The 22321-nt window shown below is 42.6% G+C and overlaps 1 protein-coding gene across 2 annotated transcripts in view; it reads right to left on the reverse strand.

Annotated features, from left to right (window-relative positions):
* The window catches only part of nol4la (nucleolar protein 4-like a), a 37134-nt gene that overhangs the window by 9112 nt on the left and 5701 nt on the right, over window positions 1-22321 (reverse strand). For both annotated transcript variants that reach the window (XM_086032190.1, XM_086032180.1), the window contains exons 2-5: window positions 12782-12937; window positions 8814-8925; window positions 6265-6374; window positions 1003-1144 (exon numbers count right to left, since the gene is read on the reverse strand). In XM_086032190.1, coding sequence (XP_085888316.1) covers window positions 1003-1144; window positions 6265-6374; window positions 8814-8925; window positions 12782-12937 — 520 coding nt within the window. The remainder of the gene's footprint in view (window positions 1-1002; window positions 1145-6264; window positions 6375-8813; window positions 8926-12781; window positions 12938-22321) is intronic.

Consider the following 22321-nt stretch of genomic DNA (forward strand, 5'->3'; position numbering starts at 1 on the left):
TCAAATTCAGTTTTGGCTTCACTCAGAGGGCTGTTATGACGATGAAACCAAATATGTTTAATCGTCTAATCATATTACATATCGCTGGCGTCAGGCCAAAACCTTGTACCTCCAAAATAGTTACTTTTCAGTAGACCCCAAAAAAAGTGGCAAGTTTGTTCAACCATTAGCATTGAATCGTGAAAGACAGCAAGCCAATTTCAACGCTTCTGATTGGTCAACAATGTGGCAAAATAACACCCACGCATGTGACTGTGGACCGACTAATAGTTAGAGTTCGACAACTGTGCTCAGTGATTGATTATCACAATAGCTGTCAATTAATTTGATAACCGATTTGCTTTCGATTAATCGATTGTTGCACATCTAGATCAGATAATCCTGTCATGAACCCCATAGGGGAAATTCCACAGATAACAAGTAAGAACAAGAGATGCAACTATTAATTGGTTAATCAACAACTCGTCGATAAATGAATTTATCGACAACGATTTTGGCTGTCAATGAATTATCTAGAACAAGTGATTAACTTTGTCCTATTCCTGTGATTACATAAAATAACACACACAGGCACATATTCTTTATCCTCTGAGAAAAATTACTATTTTAAATGTAGATTACTCAGTGACATGCACTGGCTGAGTGAAACGCTTCTTCGTTTGTCTGAATAACTGTATTATACTGCCGCCCGGTGGCCAAGTGGGCACACAACAGATGAAGCCACAATTGCAGTAATTCAACATTCAAATATGGTTTCATTCTATGTAATTATGTTGTTAATCGATGTTGTTATAAAGCACAAAATTATAGAGTGTCATTTTCCTTATTAAAAACACATTACACACATTTTAGTCTGTGTTTTGGGGAAAGCTAGAATGGATTAATGGCAAAAATGAAAATGTGATTTGAATTGCGAATGTTTTGGGTTACATGTGTGATGACGGAACAAATTCCACTTGAATCTCAACTTGCACTATTAAGTTAGCATGACGGCAGCCTCACCGTCATCTTCTTTGACTGCGGCTGCGGGGTTGCTGAGCCTCGCTCCGTTCGGAGGACCGGGCTCAGGCGCCGGCGGCCGCTCAGCTGCCGCCCACGCGGGCTCGGCGCCATTCATGTCCTCGCTGCTCACCGACGAGTCATCCTGAAAGTGCGCCAGTAGAGAGAAATAGAAAAACAGAAAACCATATTCAAATTCAGTGGTTGCGGGTGACGACACGAGTGGATGGGTGTCGAATCAAATCACAACCTAAAGGATCGAAATCAAACCGAATCGCAACGTCAAGAATCAAAGTTAAATCAAATTGTGAGGTTCTTAACAATGACTAGCCCTGCAACATTCAACAGATTAAATGAAGAGTGCAAGTCAACCTTCTGTTGAAAATACAAATAAAAAAGCTTCTTAAGCCATTATTTGCTAAACCCTTTCAGGCAATGGGCTGAACTTGCATGTAATCTGAGTGTAATAGTAGTAATAGTAATAATAGTCGTCAATTACATTGACAATGGGTTAGTTGTTGATTTATCGATTGTTACACCGACTGTTTGGCAGCGACTGGCAAAGTGCTCGGTGTAGCATAAAACCAACACGGGTGAAGTCGAACGTGGAGGATTAGTAGAGGAGAAGCCAACATAATCTTGCCAACTATTCTCAGCCCTTCCTGACCTTTGACCTCCTTCAGAGCACTGAACTTGGCCCCTGCGAGTGACGCCGAGTATCAGCGGGCATCTCACTATAACTTAGTCCTCGGCTTCTCAAACCGGGGGCCCCAAAAATCATTCAGAATAAATGACTACGTTGTATCATTTCAAAACATACTTACAATAATAAAACAATGACTCCGCCCTACAACAACTTCAAAGTAAAAAAGTAAAAGTTCTGATGTGATTGTGACCTATAACATAAATGTGACTTTCCTGTATGTGTCAACATTTCTATCTATCATGTAGAGTTGACTTTACTTTAGTTGAAAAGTACTCATACTCAGTACCTAAGTGGTACAGATATTTGTGTAAAAAAAAACCCACTAGTAAAACTAGCAGTAGCCGACTGATTCAACTCATTTACACGAGTAAGAGTAAAAAAAATGCTCTTCTCTGAAATGCACTTAAAACATGAATTTTTACTTTCAATTCTATATAAAACCCAATTTGATAACTTCAAATTGGCACAATCGAGCCAAAATTTATCTGCACACAAAACAGTTTCTTAACACTTAATCGATATTTGAAAACTATTTCGATAATCAATTAGTTGTTTGGAGACCACGTTTAACTTAACATTGTCGAAATCTTTGGAAGTTCAGCATCTCGACAGTAAAACTTCTTCGATTTCTGTTGTCCTCCATGAAAGCAGCCTGATTATGAAAACAAGACATTTGCAAACATTTGCTTTTACTTGGGAAAACAAAATACATTTTTGACTTGACTGATTACACTGTGCAAAACTTGTAATGCTGTATTTGAATAGTCGAACGCGACTATATACTGTACATATTTTTTTTTACACTAGCTCCCAAGTGTCAAACTGAAGGATCCATCCCGCTACTTCACTTTATATGGCCCACAAAAGCAAATCAAGTGCATCAACTTCCATGATTCTTGCTTGAATCTCTTCCAAAATGATTTAAATTGATGATTGAAATGTAATTGTCATATGTAATAAATCTTCTTGAGATATTACAAGCATTTTTTTTTAACCAAACCCCCCTTTGAACAATAGTCAAGCAAACTATTATACTGTATTTCTGATTTCAAAACGAGTTATCAATCAATTTTTTGTATATATGTAATAAAATGAGGAGACATTCAAATATTGCGGGGGTTAGTCATGGGCCACATTGCATCCTTTCTGCTGAGTCATGAGCTAGTGACTAGCTCAACTATTATTACTCAAAGTCTTTTTTATTTTTATAAGTTTGATGAATTTAAAAATCCAATTGTTTGTATCTACACCGCATACAGCGTCCCATTGCTCTCTGAATTTATCTTTCATTATTTATATCAGCTTTTTTTCATCTTTAATGTTCTTTATATAATCTTTTTTTTTTTTCAGTTTGATGAATTTAAAATTTCAATTGTTTGTATGTACACTACATACCGCGTCCCATTGATCCCTGCATTTATCTTTCATTATTTACATCATCTTTTTTTCCATCTTTTATGTTCTTTATATAAGTGGATGGAGACGAGCAAAGTGAGAATTTCATTGCTCAGTGCTACAGTTGTGTTTTTACTGTGCGGATGACAAATATCGTGAACCAAAGTACAAAGTACACACATTAGTTTCAAAATGTAGGGAGTAAAAGTAAAAAGCAATCAAGAGTCAAGGTACCTGAAAAATCGACTTAAGCAAGTATTCATTCGCACCACTGCCAAGATAAGGAAGGAATCAATCTTTGTAATATTTCTGGTCCTGGCTGGGATGATGTTACCACACAGAGAACCCCCCCCCCAAACACACACATACACACACACACACAGGGCTGTAGTTTGTTGTGATGAGCAAGAAGGGCCGGTGATTCCGCGTAACGAGGGCAGCCGTGTGCTCCAAATGTGGAGGCTCCAGCGTGCTGCTCCTTTCACCCCAAAATTGCAGCTTCACTACGTTGATGCTGGCAACTAATTGTGAGCTGAGCACACTTGAAGCCTTCACGTAGCCCGCATGTGACGCTTAACACAACACTTGGCGGCCTCGTTGTCTCCATCGCTGTTGCTGGTGATGAAGATGCTGAATTCTTTTCAAACACGCCGCCACCGACACAACGCGCGTTTCTCCGGTCTTGGCTTTGTTTTTGTTTGTACTCACCCGCGAATCCCATCCTGGCTCCCGATTCCCCCCAAAACGTACGTCATGAGCGAGTGCCGCTCCCTGCACTTTGCTGACAGCAAGGCAGGCACACTGGGAGGAGGGGAGGGGAGTGGAGGGGTACTGTCACAGCCCCCCTCGCGTGGGAGGGGTCTGGAACATGACGTCACGCCCACAAACTTAATCCCGGTTCACGGTGGGGAAACGGGGGAGGGGGCTGACTAAAGCAGTGGAAGACAATTTAGGCACCATTTCTGGGAAACGGGACATTTATTTAATTGTATTTATTTTGTTATATTTCCAGTAAAAATGGGTAATAATTCGTCATATCATTTACGTCAACTATCGACACTTTTATGAGATTTTTTTTGTCATAACTCATGTCATATTATTAGTTTATTGATCTTTTCTTTATCCGGCTAGAACATTAAGAAAAGTTGTTTTTTTTATTTAAAATGTTGGTCAACAAAAATAAGAACCTTAATAAAAGTACAAAGGAGACATGCACATAAAGTCAAGTACAGCACACAACCAATAAATAAAATAAACAACCAAAGCATTCAAATCTGATACAAAGAAGGATTAAGATTTGGACGGACTGTAATCAAAACAATGTAACTTTTTACAAAGTATTATAATATTATATTATGTGATGCACATTACAGCAAGTCAGAAACCTGAAAATATATATTTCAAAATATTGGTCAATGCATCATTTACAGTTTAATTAGGAAAGTTACATTCTATTTGATTACGTACTAATTTTATTTTACTAGTACTCCAATTACAGTTAAAGAGTTGCAAATCAGCGCTAATTTTAAGAATAGTTTTTCAAGAGTACATGGTAGCTGTGTTAGCTGTTATGCTAACCGGTCAGATTCAACTTGGCTGTATAATGTCATGTCATGTCATCTTCCAAAGCGCTTATCCTATACAGGGTCGCGGGGAGTTGCTGGAGCCTATCCCAGCCGTCAATGGGCGAAGGCAGACGACACCCCGAACTGGTCGCCAGCCAGTCGCAGGGCACACATAGACACTGTCACTGAGCGGGAATCGATCCCACGCTGCCCGCACACAACTCAGGCGTGTGTACCACTACACTATCAGCGGACTTTGGCTGTATAATAATAAAAAATAATATGAAAATAATATAAAACGTTCATGCCTTTTACAGACCCAAACACCCATCTGCTTTAAAATGTAGATTTGTTATTGTGTTCTATTGCATATTTTCCATGTATTGTGTTTCGTCCGACATGCTGCAAGTCAAGGCACAAGGCCAACGGATTTTTGCCCCTTTTTTTTTTATATATAAAATACAATGGAGATGCAACAGTAAAGTAATCTGAATCAGAGTGGCGCTCCGTTATGGCTGAAAACATTATGAGAGAGAGAGAACTTGGCTATATCCGTTCTGCTGAGTCACATTGCTCACATTTTTCCTCCTCCTCGAGATGGCCAAAGAAAGGTTTTAGTAAGCGGGTTGCATGTGTGTTGAGAGACAACTTCAGAGCATCATGAGCAACATTTCAAAGGTGTCTGTGATAACCCAAATGTTTGCATTTGTTATATTTAGTATGTAACCTGGTCATTAAGAGGCAGAGAGGGTTCTCAAGAGCTATTTTGTGTTTGAAATATTTTTTAGGAATCACTTGTACTATACCTGTCTGGTTTGGATAATGGATGGATGGACTTTTACGATAGCTGCATGTTTAGGTTTTGTCTCAGGATAATTATCATTTACACATGTGCATGTTCCTGCCCATATGGATTGTTTGAAATTTCATGGGGAGACACAAAATGTCCTCAACCTTTAAAATGAATGACTAAGAAAGCAATCAGAGTGGACAATGAGAGCTGGGGGCTTCAAGAGCAAGATTTCAGGGCAGGATGCAGAATTTCCACCAGCTCCACAGTGTACAGTGTTTATTCCTTCCATATCTAAATTACCGTTATGAAATTTGAACAAAAAAAATGTTCACAATGAAATGCCAAAGAATATTCAGCGACATTTTCAAATGAAAAATTCCAACAAAGGCATGTCTGAACAACGCCTAAAATTGCATAGCATTTCAATGAACGGAACAAACCTGGGGAATGAACTAAGAGTCAAATTTAGGAATATTAATTCACACCCACTTTTCAAATCTGAAATTGAAAAATCCATACTGGACAAATCTATTATTCATACCGTGATTCTCGTATAAATATTGAAATTCTGCGTATTCAATTTGTTTCAATTTCAATCTGAAAAAACATGAATCCTCCTCGCCAGAACTTACTGAATATTCAGTTGTCAAAAAATAAACCATTTTATTTTTATGTGTCATGGGAGGGCTCAATTTCATGAGATTTGCTGCCACCCTTTCATTTTTTACTTGCCATTTGTAAATTTCCCTTCTTCATGTGGCTGAAATACATATTTTGGATTTAAGAAAACAAAACGAAAGACTTACCCTCTCGGTGGCAGTCATGCACTGCAGCTTCATTTGCTTCAGGTAGGTGGCAGTCAGGGGCATGTTGTAGTCTATCAGGTCAGGGACCAGCGAGGTTGGACGGTCATTTTCTGACAACATGAATAAAATAAATAAATAAATTCATAAATTAAAATAGATAAATAAATAATGCAGTGAATACAGGCATTTTCTTTCTTTTCTTTTTTTAAAATTGTAACTCGACATTTATTCCCTTTGAATTGTAGAGGAACAATGGAGGCTTATTAGTACAGAGGTGTGGGCAGGTGTGTGCGTGTGTAAGGTTGTGTGTGTGTGTGTTTTGTTGTTGTCCTTTTTAACAATGACATGTCGTTCATTTGGTAATTCTAGACTGTGACCCAATGTAAGTGGTATCTCTCCTTAGGAGCCTCAAGTGGAACAACGTGTCTGCAGTCCCCCCGTCGTCCACTAGGGGGAGTCACCCATCATCCTATTGATGCTACTGGGCCTCTTGAGTCTTTGTTACATCATATTGCATCCATCCACCCATTTTCTACAGCACTTCCCTTCTTTGGGGAAAGCTGCAGCCTCTCCCAGCTGATTTTAGGCATGAGGCTGAGCACACCCTGGACTGGTCGCCGGCTATTCCCAGGCCACAAGTAGACAAACCAACCTCTATTCAGTATCAAAGAACAATATAGAGCGCAGGTGTCAAACTCCAGTCCTCGAGGGCCACTAGCCTGTATGTTTTAGATGTTTCCCTCGTCCAACATACAAGCCTGATTCAAATGATCAGGATCGTTATAAGGCTCCTGTAGAGCTTGCTGATGAGCTGGAGGAGGGAAACATCTAAAACATGAAGGATAGTGGCCCTCGAGGACAGGAGTTTGACTCCTGTGATTTAGAGTCTTCAGTGAACCTAAGATGGATGATATTGGAATGTAGGGGGAAGCCGGAGTACTCTGTGCACAAAAATATGAAATGTTCAAAAGGTGCATAATGTTACAGTGGCTTCAAATTGTTTTTTTCTACCTATCTATAACAATACATTTGTTAAGTGTAGTGTAACGCGTTTTTAATCATTTTGAACTGTTGTTTGCTTTCACTGGTTAAAAAAATATGGAACTTTTACTTGCAATACATTTCTAAATCATAATTTAAGTACCATAGTTTGTTTTTTTCTAGATTTAAGCGTAGCCTTAGTGTTCAAACTATGCCTGATTTGACAGCAGCTTCAATTTAAAATAAAAATCCAGCAAAGTTCTGTTGCATTTAACTTTAAAGTACAATAGATTTGTATTTAATCCTTTTAAAACACTTGTTTTGAAACGTTTTTATTGGTTAAATTGGTGTATTTCCAACTTTTATGTGCAGTACAGTTTTTATTTTATATAATTAAGTATTTTTTATTTCAATTTTCCATCATTTAAGTGGTTTCAATTTTTGTTTTTAATCCTGTATAGTACAACAGTACAACTTTATTTATATAGCGCATTTCACAACAGCTGCAGCTGTAACAAAACGCTTTACATATAACATAAAATAATACAACAACAAGCAATACATTAAAGTCCAGTTCAGTTGTATTTAACTTTTAGGAACAATAAATTCATTTAATCTATTTGAGCTGTTTATTTTCAAACAGTTAAATTCAACTTTTATGTGCAGTACTTTTAAAATGTAATTATTATTTAAGTAGTTTAAAAAAAATCCTATATTTAAGTGCAATGGGCATATTCATACTGTGCATAATGTTCCAGACATCCATCCATTATCGATACCGCTTCTCCTCACAAGGGTCGCGGGGCGTGCTGGACCCTATCCAAGCTGTCTTCGGGCAGTAGGTGGGGGACACCCGGAATTGGTTGCCAGCCAATCACAGGACACACAGAGACAAACATCCGCACTCACAATCACACCTAGGGGCAATTTAGGGAGTCCAATCAACTTACCAAGCATGTTTTTGGAATGTGGGAGGAAACCGGAGTACCCTGAGAAAACCCACACAGGCACGGGGAGAACATGCAAACTCCAAACAGGGAGGCCGGGGCCGGGATCGAACCCACGACCTCTGAACTGTGAGGCGGACGTGCTAACCAGTCGCCCACCGTGCCGCCGTGTTTACTTTCATTCTTTTTTATTTCTATTTAACTTTTATGTTCAAATTTTTTTTGGTTCATTTAATTTTTTTCCCCCCTATATTTAAGTGTGTGATAATGTTAGAAACAGTTGTTGTTTTTTTTCCTCCGTGTATTTAAGGCCAATGATAATGTTCATATTGTGCATTAAGTTACAGTGACTTACAATAATATGAAATACATCCAGTAAACAATACAATATATTTCGGAGTAAAACCTCTGGCTGTGTTTGAATGTTGGCCATGATGTTGCTACTCGGACAGCTAAATATTTAGTTTTTTTGCGAAGCATCGTTCCATCTATTTACTGGAGTGTTTTTCATGGGCTAGCGGAACGATGGGAGCAGCGTGCGCTCTTAAAGGTTGATTTTCAAAATAGCCCACCGGTTAATGATGTCTCCCGAGCGAGCAGGCCATCCACAGGTTGCGTTACCTTTGAACTCTGCAGTGCTGGGGTTGATGTGCATCCTCTTCTGACACTCGCCGCAGCTCATTAGGAAGCGAGTGACCGCCTCTCGAGGCAGGAAAGCGTAGGTCTCCGCTATCTGTGGCAGGGGATGGACATGAAGATGGCATCAAATGTGTGTCGGCAAATTCTTTTTTCTCTGTGTCTGGCAAAATACAACATCGGTGCCATGATCGTCCCTCCGGGTGATCATCTCGCTCTCTCTTTCGTGCCAACGGAAGGCCTCAGTCCAGCTCCAGCCCTGATTCATATTTCTGCTCTGATTGGGCTTCATAATTCTGGGAATTTTCAAAGTTGGAAACCTTCCATGGGAATGAACGAGAATAAACCGGCGATTTACCGAAATGAAAGTTCACCCTTAATAGGGACCAGAGAGTCCCTGGCAAATAAAAATAAAAAATGTCTCAGAAATTTGCTACACCCCAGAGAAGTGTGTTGTTACAACCTTGTCCAATTTGAATGATTAAAAGTATATAAAATAGTGTTTAAAAATAATGAACAATCGAGCCGTCCTCTCCACTGAATACCTCCAAATATCTCTAAAGAATATAGAAAAGAAACATTGGCATTGCTAGCTAGCAAACTCCAGGTCACAATTGCACCGTCATATCCGATTTGTTTTCTTCCCCCCCTTGCTCTTCTTTCATTTTCTGCGCGCACATTCACGGAAAACAACGAGGCACTCTGAAGTGGCTACACCAGCGGACATTCCAAAAGGAAGTTGAAAACAAATGTAGGAATACTGTAGATAGCCATCTAACCGCAATGTCACAATTGCACCGGATAACTGGCTGTCACCTCCGTCGCCCCCACACCATTGTTCTTCCACCTCTTCTCTGTGATGTGCGTGCACTCATGGCTGACATTAAGGTGCTCTAAAACAGCCACATCAGCATGAAGCCCCGGTCCATACAGTGGCTGTCATCAAGTTAAACTTTAAATTAAAGAAAATGAAAAAATCCTCCTTTTTCACTCTTCCATCTATCTTTGCATCCACAGTGGACAACAAGGCACTCTAAAGTAGCCGTTAGAAATGGCCCTTTGTGCCTTTGTGAGAGTGAACACGGCAGACGTGCTTCCCAGCCAATGGAAGCGGCTCCTTTCATTCCCGTGAAATTCAGTGCAGGAGAGACGTGGGGTCTACATGGCGGAAGCATAAACTGGCCACGGGAGTTCATGCAGGACACGCACACACAAAGTTTCTTTGTAAGCGCAGCCTCAGAGGGGATCGAGGCTTTTCTGTTGCCGGTCCTTCCCTTTGGAATGAACTTCCACTAGATGTTCGGCAAGCCCCTCTCTGTTCATTTTTAAAACCCGTTTGAAGACACATTTCTATTCTCTGGCTTTTCATCCGACATGAGACCGACAGTTTTCGTCTGTTTTCTGGTGTCTAGCGTATATACTAATTTGTGTATTCATTTATTGCCTTCACTTGCTATATTTTCGCTATTTTGTTGTTGTATGTAAAATGCTTTGTTACAGGTGTAGCTGGTACGAAATGCGCTGTATGAATAAAGTCGTAACTGCAAGATCTCCACTTGCGGATGATGTAAGGTTGGCCTCCGTGACGTGGCCACTTGAAGACCGCCTTCCAAACCTGAATGTGCATCCGTGAAGATGATAATGATAATAATAATTTTTAAAAAAGTTCAACGGAATGACTTTCACAATGAGTCAGAGGGTTTGATGCATGCTATTGTCATATCTATGAATGAAAAATGATTACATGCACCACACACATCCGCGAGGTGCGGAATCCTTCTGCCTCCACCTCGATCGAATCCGCCCAAATCGTGTTGCACCGCCTGCGCCACAACTTGGACCTGCTTCCAGCTAGTCTAAAGTCGAGTCCGCTTTTTATTGTCAGGTGCGCTGGGGGCGTGTAAAAGAAAACGTACGGAAATGCATGGCACTCTTGCAGTCTGTGTATATTTTCAGCAGTCATCTTCAAACATTATCAATGATCATATCAATCATCTTCAAACATGATTAGTGTATTAAGAAAATCATTTCTAAATTGTCTTTATAGTGTGCATACCATAAATCTCCACCTTGGTGTTGGTGTCATGCTCTGCATCACCCACCCTTACAATCCCCCCCCCCCTTTCCCCCACTCTCCAGCGCCACCCTCCCCTCGTCGTCCCCTCTGGCGTTTCCCTGGAAAACGCGACCTTCACAAGACCACGGAGAGACAGCAGGGGTGCCCACCCCCACCGGGCCCACCACCACTGCCACTGCTCCCCATCCCCTTTGCCCCCCCCCCTCCTCCCCCCATCCCAACCCACGCACACACACATACATCACGGCCCCTTGAGGTTGCCGAGAGGGAAAGGCCACCCAGAGGAGCGTGCTCGTCCCAGAAGGCCACAGTGACAGTTCCATATTATGCCCTGCCCCACTGATGCTGCCTCCTCAAAAGGGGACACGCTATGAGACGTGACAGGACCTCTCTACAGGGCAGGGGCACAAGTAGAAATTGGTTTCATTTTTTTTTTTTTTTGTTTTGCTCGCTCGGGGGAATGGGGAAGGGAGGTGGGGCTTACCAAAGTCCTGCAAAACTGTCCGACACAAAAACAGGAAAAAGCTTCATTTTTGTCCCGTTCCACTTCCGTCCGGGCATCAGAAGCCAGACGGCAGCGTTTGTTTGTGGACTCGAAGCTCATGCTGCCTTTTGTTCGAATGGGAGAAGTCATGTGACACATCTGGTAAAGTTGTTTTTGTTCCCTTGGAAACTACTGATGCTAAAAAATTATGCAATTCGTTGCCAGTGCAAAAAAAATTTACAAACAAAAAAAAACCAAACATGTTCTTGACATAGAAAGGACTCTCCTGTGGTTAACGTGTTTAGTCATTGATCACTTTATCGTAAGAAAAATAAGTCTGGTCCCAATCGTGTGATTTTTGGCTGAAAAATATTGGATTTTTAAATTTTCATCATTTCTAATGTCAAGAATAAAATTTAGTTGACTTGAGTTGAACCCCTGCTGTCTCATTGGTATGTAAAAATGTATCATACTATGTCATATTTTTACTGGATTTTTTTTTTTTTAAGATATAATTCAGATAATTTGGATGTCCTCTTTTTTTTCCCATCTTAATGCGTAGCCGAGGTATCAGATCAGTACTCGGTATCTGCAGATACTCGAAAGTGACTTGGACTTGGGTACCAAAAAATGTGGTCAGACATCCCTAATCTAAAATCTAAAATGGGGTGGCATGGCTCGGTGGTAGAGGGGTCGTTTCCCAACCCGGGAGGTTGTGGGTTCGATCCCCGGCCATGGTGTTAACGTCGAAGTATCCTTGAGCAAGATACTGAACCCCCAGTTGCTCCTGATGTTACGTCATCAGGTGGTAGATGAGGTACAATGTAGAGCGCTTTGAGTACCCAAGGTAGAAAAGCGCTATACAGGTATAAGTGACAGCCCATAATCACAACTAGGGCTGCAATTGACGATTATTTTAATAATTGCTTAATCTGTCAATTATTATTTCGATTAACCAATGAATTGGCATCATCTTTTTACAAACACAGGAAACCATTTCAAACTGACAGTGCAGAAAATGCACAAGCAAATTAATTAAGATTCAGTTCCTGGTTTAGTCTTTAACAGTGGTCCGAAAACTGGCAATTTTTTTTTTTTTATTGTTTTCCAAAGTCAAAGCAGATGTTTGCAAAATCTTGAAAAACCACAAAGATGCTCTGCATTCATGGAGGACTGCAGAATTTGGAGAATATTTATTGTTGACAAGCTTAATCCTCTGCAAGGATTTTGAAAATGGTAAGTGAAACAAGGTCTCTCAACGTTCAATCGATTATCAAAATAGATTCGTTTTCAACTAATCGATGAATTGTTGCACCACCAAAACAAATATTCTATTTAAAATGCAATATTTCCCTTCTTTCGGGACCTGAGCTAGCTGCGTGACAAACTCACCGCTTTGTAGGTCTTCTTCTGGCCCGCGTGTTTGGGGGCCCGGCCGGGGTCGGCGCCAATCTCCACGTGCATGGCGTAGATGATGTCAAAGAAGTCTTCCACCACAGCCACGCGCTTCAGGGACGAATTGTCCTGGGCTGAATTGCCGTCCGAACACTGAAACAAGGACACAAAATCCACATTAGTTTGATACAAATACTGCAAGGGATGATTGGAATTGACAGCCAAATAATTTACTTTTGCACATTTTTAAGTAGCATCATTTGCAGAGATCCCCCCACCCACACCAAATGCTTTTCTAAATCGTTTTTTTCCTCTGAACGCACACTCCATCCACTCTCAAAAAGTGACGTTTTTAGCCCCATAGCACGTCGATGGATTTGATTTCTTGTGTTCAGATATTATTGGGTGTAAAGAGAGTCCGAATTTTTGTCGCTCACACAAAATCAAGACGACCTCACAAGCGGATTCGTCCCGAAACGGGTCGGGGCGAGAAACAAGATAACGGACGTCGATGAAAACAAATATCGTCTTGGCAGATTTTGTATCAATGTGGTTTCCCCAGACGGCAACGAGTACTTTCCAAAGCAAGCCTACTTGACCACATCACCATTTGATAACGTTCTCAACGGAGATGATCGGCACACTTTTTTTCTTCTTTGTTTTTTTTTGTTGTTTTTTTTTGTGAGGTCACGCGAGTGGGAGGGCTCGGCATCACATCAGCACGCGGCGCCAGCTTGGAGATTTCGCACCTTGCGCTATATCTACCGCTACCCACTTTTACACAAAAAACACCACATCGGTGAGACATGTTTGTTTTGATTTACGTTCGTTTCCCCACGAGGCTGTCGTGGTTCTTGGTGAGCAGTGAAAATTTGGTTTGCAAACTTTGTATATAAATTTTTAAGATTAGACATGACATAACATTATTTGCTTTCTCTGACATTTCTATTGAGTAGAGCAAAGGCGTGTACGTATGTAAGTAACATTGACTGCAAAAAATTGCTCTATTCTAAAGACTGACTCTGATCAAATTTGTGTTCAGATGTGACTCCTGACCCCCCCTGGCTGTTGATTGGTTTGCTGTCTATATTGTGAATAAATTCGTGGGCTGCTCCCTCTAAATTTTGGGTTGGTCTCTTGGGGTCAAATGGGGGAAAATAATAATTGAATAGCACCGCATCAGCCCCAAAGCACACCGGCCCACCGGGCATCCGCCCTGTATGCCAGGTGGCCGGTCCAGCCCTGATCGCAGCTGACTTTGGGCAAGAGGCGGAGCATAGCCCGGACCCGCCACCAGCCACGGCAGTCCCTATGTAATAATATGAGGGCTAACATATTCCATGCTGTGTGCGCAAGAGGGTTGCGCATACGCGCACGTTGGGTCGCGTAAGCGCGGACGGTCGGACCAAGTGTTTGTCTTTCAGCCGGAGAGGTCGCAAAACATCTCATCTCCACAGCGTTTAAAAATAACCCGTTGAAGACCAACAGTCCCTCCCACCGAACGCCACCTCTGGCAGCCGTCCTGCCTCCTGCACCGCTGACCCTGTCGCCATAGAAACTGCCACTGATTTCTCTCGGGCAGGTGTGCCGGGCAAAGGGTCACGTGATGCACCATGGAAGTGGGATCGCCAGGACAACCTCCATCCACTGCGTCATGTGCTGCTTTTCGTGTTTGCGGACGTGTTACTGACCCCCTCGCCCCCCCCCCCCTTCCCAACATTGTTGCAATTTAGAGGAATCTTTTCAGCGTCCCGGGAAGCAGTTAACAGAAGTCAAGGGTGACAGATGAAACCATTGTGAGTTTGTTTTTCAGGAGACTGTGAGCGATCTTTGCTTGTCAGAGGAGCATCCCGAGCAGAAAAAGTTGTCCCACGGCCCTGAAGGTAGCACATGTTTTCCCTCCCGCCCTGAGATTTGTGCGTTTGTTCCCGGTTTGTGACATTTCTTGGTCCCATCCAGACGGACCGTCGTGCACTGTTTTCTTACGCCGATCAACTTCCCCCCCCCCCCCCCCCCCGCCCGCCCCCTGCTGCCTTCCCCCTCTCCTTCTCTCTTCTTGCTCCGGCTCTCCCAAGTGCGAGGTAATGATCGTTGCCATGGCAACTAAAACCAGCTCACAGAGCGGGTTTGTTTTAATCCGGCCCGCCCCGCCTCCTCCCAGCCACTCTCCCCTGTCAGCACGGGCTAAATGTAACGCTAATAAATGAAATAATAACAATCCTCCACCTCATCATCGCATCTGTAATCTAGCAAGGTAGCATCACGGTGTAAACCCCACACCACCCACCCCCCCGCCCCTCCGCCTGCCCGTACCACCCCTCTCCCTGTGACATCATCACCAGCGCTATCGCTGCTTGGGACAATGGTGTCAGGTCCATTCACACTGGATTTAGATAATCTCATACAAGTGTGGGGTGTGCATTGCACCCACAGCATTGCTGCATCTCTGCTGAATTCCTCCCAAATTCTCCTAGACGGATGTTTGCAGCACTCGCTCGGGAGGACACGATCATATCCACGGAAACAAGGCCACTGCACTGTTTTTATCACTTTATCGTAAAAAAAAACAAACAAACAGGTTCCGTGCCATTCATTTGCACTTTATTAATGTATAGCTTTATTTAACGATTATTTGAATAATCGGTTCGTCTGTTGAAGAATTTTCCGCTTCATTGAATCAGATCGAATACAAAATGAATGTCATTCCCTTTATTCAAAAACGGGACACTCTTTCAAACTGACAGTGTGCAGAAAATGCACAAACAAATTGCTTATGATTCTGTTTCTTGTTTGCTCCGTAAAAACGGCCAGAAAATCGGGAAAAAATGTTGACAGTTGTTTTTAAGCAGATGTTTACAAATGTGGAAAACACACACACACACACACACGCATTCAAGAAGGACTGCAGAGATCAGAGTGTATATACTGTTGTCAGGCTGAAATGCTGAAGATTTTGACATTTTTAAGTTAAACAAGGTCTTTAAACAATTAATTGACAATCAAAATAGTCATTGATTACAGTAATTAGTTAAATCAAATCATTGCTGATTAATCGGAATGTTACACCCCCAGCTATTTGTATGTTTTAAAAGTATCTACTGAGTTTCCACTCATTAAAAAGGATTATGTTATTGAGAGGTACAACAGTAATTAACTTTCAAATAATTGATTAACTAATGAACAACTATTTTGGTAATTGTTTAGCGCCATTATTTAACTTATTTGTCTAAAGTTAACTCTGATTCCAGCCTCTCAACAACAAATATTCTTTGATTTCTGTTGTCCCCCATGAAAGCAGACCTTTGTCATCTTTGTGGTGAATCAAAAGAAGACACTTGCAGACATTTGCTTTTCCTTTGGCAAGAAAGGATCAAGATTTTGCCGATTTTCTGACGCTACAAAGCAAGGTAGTAAGTGAATCATAATCCATTTTTAGAAAAAAATAATAGCCAATTTATGCTAATACATTGAAGTTTTCAAACGCTAATGCGGAAGTGGCTGGCTGTTAGCAGGCTAAAGATGAGCCACTCTGGTGTTCGGTAGCGGGGGGCATCAGTTCAAGTCAGCGGCTTTGAATGTTCTTGTGTTTATTGTGTTTTGTTACCGTTTGTTCAATTAAGGGATTCAAAGTGGACAAGCAGTCCTCTAACCAACCGCACCTGTGGATGGATTATAAACAGTAATCTGCCAAGAAATATATATATTTTAAATAGATTTCTATCTTATTGATGGGACAATCAATCGAATAATCAATTCTAAAAATATTCCATAGCTGCAGCCCTAATCTAATTGTATTCTGGACTGGAAGAAAAAAAAAACCACACATCCAGTCGGAAAAAAAAATTGTAACCTGTTGTGTACATGCAAGTAAGAAAATGCATCTTAGCCATGACGTCAGTCTCGTCGGCACCTGAAGGCCGTCTGGAGCTAAATGCTTCCAGACGAGGAGTCAACAAGGAGTGACACTGGCCCTGGCCCCGGCCCGAACACATCCTGCTTTCAAGTGTGCGTGTTTGTGCGTCCCACGCGCGTTCAAGTACGCGTTCACGTCGCGCCGTGCACGCGGAGCTGGAAGCATCTCGGAGAAGAACAGCTGTTGAATGGAGCCGCGGCTATTTGGGCTCATCGGCGGCGGCGGGGCGTTAAAGAGCAAAGGAGACATGTCAGCATCCCTAAATGGCAACAAGACATCAGGAACACACCGCAACGCTCCTTTCCTCCTTGTCGCTCTCGCTCTTTCTCTGTAATCCCGCAGGACTTTGCTCGTCCTCCCCAGCCACTGTACGACCAGCCCCCATCCTCGCCTCGGCTCCCTGTCCCGCAACAAACCGCTCTGTTGCTAGGAGACTGGAGGGGTTTGAGTCGGCCGCCCCCACCCCCGCTGGCAGTCTTGCGCGCACGCACACGCAGAGCACACGAGTCGCTGTTGGCGAGAGAGGAGCGGTCCTGCACATCGGCAGGCAGGTCAGGAGGAGGAGGAGGAGGAGCTGGGGGCGCTCGACGGGAAGCAGCTGGGTCACAAAGGCGGGCAGGCGGGCGGGCGGGCGGTCTAGGCCACGAGAGATGCTGGACGAGACGCAAATGAGCTCCGCGGACATGCAAAAAGAGCCCACGCCGGGGTTTGCGCAGCGAGGGGAGTTTGCGGTCTTCAACCAAAATCACTTTTTTTCCTCTTACGGCCGTGCCTTGAGATACGAGTGCCTTGACGTAAGAGTTGCTCCACATACAAGTGGTTGCTTGGCTGATACTTTTGACAAGCGTGACCAGCGGCCTAAATTGAGATACGAGTACGATACATTTCAGACAGCCCCAAGCCAAGCCCACCTCACCGCCACCTCTAGATGGCGCCAGCAAACTTAAAGCGGAAGTCAAACCAAACATGTTTTTTTCAAGAATATGTTCCCAGCAGGCCCACTAGTTGAAACAAGGCATTCAGATAACTATTGCATTTGTGGAATAAGAGTTAATCCACCCATTTTTAGCCATGGGGGCGGCCATTTTGTCTTCTGTCGACTGAAAATGACATCACAACTGCTCACAACGACCAATCACGGCTGACCTGTTTTCTGAATCTGAGCCGTGATTGGTCGTTGTGAGCAGCTGTGATGTCATTTTCAGTTGACAGAAGGCAAAATGGCCACCCCCAGAGATGGCTAAAAACGAGTGGATTCACACTTTTTCCACAAACGCAATATTTATCAGAATGCCCTGTTTCAACCAGTGGGCTTGCATAGAAAAAAAAATGTTTGTGTTGACTTCCACTTTAACAGCATGCGGCCACCGTCGATTCACATTGGATTCCTTGCACTGGGAGGACAATATCAGCAGTTGGCGCTCAGGCGCTGGTTTGCCAGCTGTCAGTTAACAACACAGAAGAGATATTATTGATCATATATAATAATTTGACATTTAGCAAGCATCTTGGAAGTTGACGTGCTTGATTTGCTTTGGCGGGCCACATAAAAAGATGTGGCGGGTCAGATCGGGCCCCTGGGCCTTTTGCTTGACACCTGCGCTTTGGGCATCATCATGTTTTGTGCTCATATTTCCATGATATGCGGAGAGTAAGTGGCATTGCTGTGTGCTTTCACACACTACACTAATGTTGTGGACAAATTTCCCTTAAAAAAACTGATGTTGGTGTTTTGGGGGCCGCTAGAACTGATTCATTGCATTTCAGTGTTTTGAGACGGTCTCAGAACAAATTAAACCCTCCAGGCACTACTGTGCGTATATGACATGCTGATATCGGGTGTCGTAGTATCGGAGCGTTTTATGTGGCCGAATACATGTCCAGATGTGCGGTATCGTATCGGTGCGTCCGTAATTTGCACGTACACATGAATCAAAACGCCAGTAAAAAGACCTTCATCGCTTCTCATGACTTGTGACAGATCATCAGGAAGTCCGTAAATATCAGCTAGCTAATGGACACGTAAATGGGACAAAGGCGCGAAGCAGTGTGTGCACGTCTGATTAATGGTGGCAGGTTAAGGTGCATATGACATCAAATGGGGATAAGAGATCATTACCCCCCCCCTTTGCTTTTTTTTTTCTATTTCTTCATCGCTGCCCGTTCTTTTTACCGTCATCCTCTCCCCTCTGCCTCCGCTCACAAAGGCCGTCATTAAATCCACATTAGGTGCAGCCGGCTCCAAGTCACTGTTCTGTGTGTGTGCGCGCGTGTGCGTCTATCCCATGACAAACGTTCTTGGATGGCAAGTGTGACACTCCCAATGTCTGACGGAACCAGCAAGAGGAGCAGCGTGTCCCGGGACCGGCAGCGCTGCTCTCGTATGCAAATGAGCCACGCACGCATCACCACGCAGTCCATTTTCTCCGTGTCACAGTTTGTTCGATTCCGTCCTGTAAAAGGTATTAAAATGACAGCAGAGGTGAGCAAGGCGGGGGATTATCGGCGACTTAAAGATGCGTGTGAGTGTGTGGGTGTGTTAGGAGCGGAACTCTGACTGTCTCCCACGCAAGGGGGGAGGCCCCCGGGCCAGTTAAAAATGGTGTTAATTTCTCCTCCTATGGGAAAGCAAAGAGCGGCCTCTCCATGGCAACAGAGAGGGTGCTGAAGGGAGGAAACGCCGAGCAGCCGAGCAGCCGAGCAGCCGACCCCCTCTTTGTACCGGCGTGCATAAGAGCACAAAGTAGCTAGTAGCACACATGTGCCGTCTGTATTTGGACATGGGTGCACCTGCAGCTCGAATCAGCACGTCGGAGTTCGAGTTGCAACGGTGCCTTGCGATACAAGTTGAATTCCTTCTGTGACGAAAACAATCAAAATACTTCAAAACCATCTCTTCCCATTGAAATGTATTGCGAAATGGCACTTAATCCAGTCCGGTCTCCCCTGCCTTAAAAAAAATAAATAAATAAGGAAAAATAGCACTCTATAATATTCTATTTGATAAAAACAGAGTAAGAGCATAATTAAATTGGATGTAAATAATTTTTACGTTGTGTGCTTCATTATTTAATGCTGCAGTTTAGTTCAGTGTGCTGCTCCTTTTGGTGTGGCCGCCTTGGCCACCAGGGGGCAGTATAGTACAATCACACAAGAATACAGTGGACCCCCGCATACCTGTAGCTCAGCACTTGCGGATTCACCTATCCACAGAGTTTTTTCGACATTTTGTAATAGTTTTGTTTTTTATTTTGGAGGTATTTCCCCCCCCCCCCAATACAATTATAATGTGCATCAATTGTGCGCAGATTTTTGGTTTCGCCGATAGTGGGGGTCCACTGTCATACTACTTCTACTACGTGAGTATGATTTTTCAGAGAGGATAAAGAATATATGCCTGTGAGTAGTTATATTATCTGCTAACATGTATCGCTCCACTGTTTGTGTTCAAATATGTGTTGCTTAAAGAGTTCTAAAGTCACGACCATCCATGTTAGCATGTCAATGGGTTTTTTCCTTTTTATGTTAGCATTAAGCTATCTAGCATTAATGTTATAGTAAATTTCAACTGGGAGTGTCATTAAAGCGGAAGTCAACCCAAACATATATTTTTTAAGAATATGTTCTATGTAAGACCACTAGTTGAAAAAAGGCATTCTGATAAATATTGAGTTTGTGGAATAAGTTTTAATCCACTCGTTTTTAGCCATCCCCGGGGGCAGCCATTTTGTCTTCTGTCGACTGAAAATGACGTCACAACTGCTCACGGCGACCAATCACGGCTCAGATTCAGAAAACAGGTCAGCCGTGATTGGTCGTTGTGAGCAGTTGTGATGTCATTTTCAGTCGACAGAAGACAAAATGGCCGCCCCCGGGGATGGCTAAAAAAGAGTGCATTTTGCTGCTTAACTTATATTCCACAAATGCAAAATGAATCAGAATGCCGTGTTTCAACTAGTGGGCCTGTTGGGAACATATTCTTGAAAAAAATACGTTTGGGTTGACTTCCGCTTTAAGTAGCTTGAAGCCACTTTTTGATGTCATGTGCGCTATTTGCCAAACCGATGTAATAATGTAGTGAGTTCGGTTGAGTTCCAACACTCGTATCGCAAGTTTCCAATTGCATGTGAAAGCAAAAAAAAATTGAAGCAAACCAAATACAAACGCAGGCACGTATCTCGAAAAAAGAAGAAAAAAAACTCAGTCGCTTGTTTCTCAAGGCACCAGTGTACATGTTTGTTGTGAAGTTATCCTCCGTCCGAGCACACACTTCAACACCTTTTTTGAAATCTGCACTGACGACACATCAAGCTCATCGGCAGCCCCCCCCCGAGTGAACAACTCTGTGATTCTCGTTTAGGCCGGCGAATATTTGGGAAGCCCTTCAAGTGAGGACATGTGGCCTTCTGAGTAGTGCTGCCAGACAGCCATCAAACAAAAAGTGAAGACAAAAGCGCAGGAGATTCAAAACACACACACACCAACAAAAAAAAAGAAAAAAGATACTTATGCAAATGAATTGGAATAATAGGGCCAGTATTCTTTTGACTCTGTGGCCCTTCCCCGAAAAAATGGTCTCTCAAGGGAAGCGTGGCCTAATTAATCAGATAATAATGATGATGTTCCCCTTCTCGGCTGATGTCGAGGTGCAAACATCTCCAGTCGCCTTTTCAAGATCCGAGACGGTTAAGAATAATAAGCTCCACCGCACAAAGACGACGTCCCCGTCAAGTCTTTTATTTTGTAAATTGAGGGAGGCACTTCCCTGAAAACCTCACGTCGGTCTCTTCGATTGTCTCCTGTCCAATCGCCAAAAAATGAATGAGACTTAACAAAGGTGGCGAATTTTCAGTATTGATTCCTTTTGCTAGTAAAATGAAACAAATCGCCCATTTCCCATTAAGATTTTAAGTCGCAGTTAAAAGACATTTGGTGTACTTTTGTAGACAACGGCAAATAAAAGAAGCAAGCATGTGGGTCATTTTTATATCATTTGAAATAACAGTAAAGGCATACTTCACTGAATTTCATTTTGGAAATGTACAGTATTCATTTGACTGATTTGAATCATTGGCAGTTGTTATCTTTCAAAGGGTTACACCTTTTTAGGAAAAAAATGTTTTAAAAAAAATATTGTTTACACTGTCAATGCCAAAATGTCTTAACAGGTATTTGGCCCAAATTAAATGTCCTGATTTGCAGCATGTTACCTGAGGATGCTAATTACGTTTTTTTGATATGTAAGATTTTTCTCCAATTTCTTAACATGCCTTTTTCATGAAGTCGAACACAAATGCATGTGAGAGTCTTCAGTGTTCCTCTTTTTGCTTCTTTTACAAATGCCACTCAAGCTGTCTTTACCATTAATGCCACTAGAGGGAGCCTCCTTATGTTGTTGCAATACACCAGAGGGATCTGCGAGCTTAAGTGCCGGGATGTGGCAGCTATTTTGCATTCGCAGAATAGCAGACAGCAAAAGAGACGGTGTTATTTTTTAGCTACGCGCACGACTTTGTAAAAGCGTCAAAAACAATTACATGTCTTTACCATCACTATCAACATATAAAGACAAGAGTGTAGTGGCCTTAAGGAGTTGTTTGGCTCATTTACACACTTGCATCTGC

The sequence above is a fragment of the Filicampus tigris genome, chromosome 1 (assembly GCF_054856515.1).
Source record: "Filicampus tigris isolate MCC_2025a chromosome 1, RoL_Ftig_1.0, whole genome shotgun sequence".
Taxonomy (NCBI): domain Eukaryota; kingdom Metazoa; phylum Chordata; class Actinopteri; order Syngnathiformes; family Syngnathidae; genus Filicampus; species Filicampus tigris.